The 1,822-nt window shown below is 42.9% G+C and overlaps 1 protein-coding gene across 1 annotated transcript in view; it reads left to right on the top strand.

Annotated features, from left to right (window-relative positions):
• The first annotated feature begins 1,566 nt into the window (after positions 1–1,566).
• The window catches only part of LOC144529922 (heparan sulfate glucosamine 3-O-sulfotransferase 6-like), a 13,043-nt gene continuing 12,787 nt past the window's right edge, over positions 1,567–1,822 (top strand). Inside the window, exon 1 of the mRNA XM_078269296.1 lies at positions 1,567–1,822. This exon is cut by the window's right edge and continues 363 nt beyond it. Within this exon, the coding sequence (XP_078125422.1) occupies positions 1,659–1,822 (164 nt within the window). The 5' untranslated portion in view covers positions 1,567–1,658.

Raw genomic sequence — 1,822 nt, 5'->3', positions numbered from 1 at the left:
TGTCAATTTCACACTTTGTTTATTTTACGCACTAGACAAAGAAGATACAACATGTTAATAAGTGAGCTTTAGCGGTGCTGGTAGGTGGATTTTGTTACCTTTGGACAGAGCCAGACTAGCTGTTTCCCCGTTTCCAATCTTTGTGCTAAGCTAAGTTAGCCGACTCCTGGCGGTAGCTTCATATTCATATTCACAGACTTGAGAGTGGTATCAATGTTGAACTTCTCCTTTAAGTTTTTTTGACCAAGCAATCTCTATTTTCTCTGAGGATATAGAGGAAGAGAGCTGAATAAAGATTAAAATATAAAATCCTCTATTAGCCAACACAGTGAGTTTGCCAAATTAATTTACTATCTCTGTCTAAAACATACTGTGCCCCAGGGCTGAGTGTGTGAGTGTGTGTGTGCAGCTCTTTCTCAGACAGATTATCTACCTCAGTTCCCCTTTACCTCTCCTCCTCACTCTCTTTCCATCACCTCATCCATTCAAACAGCCGCTCGGTGTGTTAGTCAGGTTCAAAGTCTGAACTCCATCTCAGGTTCAAACTCCATCTCTTTGCCAGAAGAAACTCTATACCTGCTCCAGCTTTATAGAGAGCTTTACGGGGGAACATCCCGGTACTGATCCTTCCTGTACAGCCCCTAAGGTGCCACACTCAGCCTCAGATACTGTATTTATGGGACAGAGCACTCGAAGCCCCCCCTCACTTCAGGCCTATTGTTTGGAGGTTTGTGTCGGGAGACTTGTCACTCTGTGTTGGTTCAGTGTTGAGTCTCAGGGTGCAGGGAGAGTGCAAGAGGTTTTGGATAGACATCCTCAGGGCTTCTCTTATTCACAGAGACATCTATCACATAGGTTCAAAGGGGCAAGGAGGATTTTCCTCTGTGGGGTCAGCTTACATTTGTAAAACAGTGATTTGCCTGTAGCTCATAATAAACCATTTAAGATATTTTTGCTCATGTTACAAAGTTCCACAAAAACATATCACATATAACTTTAGACATATTTAACTCACAGACAGAAACAAAAAAGATCAATGGGTTTTTGATACGCATCAAGTAGTGTGCACATAGGCTAATGTAATTTATGTTACGAATGAACAATACATGTGAATATGTTTGCCATAAAAAATAAAGATAGGTTAAGCTACTGCTCGAGCCTCTATATGTAGTTTATGTCCCATGGAGGCATGTTTATCTATAGCTTGAGGAGGGAGGGGAGGAGACGTGTAAAAAAGGGCGTATAGGAAAGGCAGAGGAGAAATCTTGAATGAGAGATTAGTAGACCTCAGAGCGCACAGACACAGGAGCCTGGAAGAGACTGCAAATAAACGACTCATGTTAAATGACTAAACTTTCTTTATTGACGAGGAATCATTTCTGTCTTTTCTGACAAAAAGAGACAAAGATTACGAGGATCATTTTTGACAAATCCACCATCCCACTCAAGCTCTCAGCTCTGTGTGTGTGTGCGTGTGTGTGTGTGTGTGTGTGTGTGTGTGTGTGTGTGTGTGTGTGTGTGTGTGTGTGTGTGAAGCCTCACTTTTGCGCAACAGGTTTGGAGACATACAATTTACCAGCATCAGCTCCTATCAATGTAGGAAGAAGAAGCATGCTGTCCCCGTGTTGGCCCTTTGGCACCGAGCAGGAGATCAACTCATGGGATGTAGTGTATGCAGAGTCAGGTTCAACTTTGGCAAGGTGCTCTCCAAAGTCTCGGTGTTTTTTACCATGGTCCTGATCTTCACCTACTTCTTCTACTGCCTTACCGGATTCTGCGATTCGGCTCCAAGAAGTTTATACAACCAGCAAGCTTCAGACTA

This window comes from Sander vitreus, chromosome 15, assembly GCF_031162955.1.
Source record: "Sander vitreus isolate 19-12246 chromosome 15, sanVit1, whole genome shotgun sequence".
Taxonomy (NCBI): domain Eukaryota; kingdom Metazoa; phylum Chordata; class Actinopteri; order Perciformes; family Percidae; genus Sander; species Sander vitreus.
This window is presented reverse-complemented; position numbering and strand designations above follow the sequence as displayed.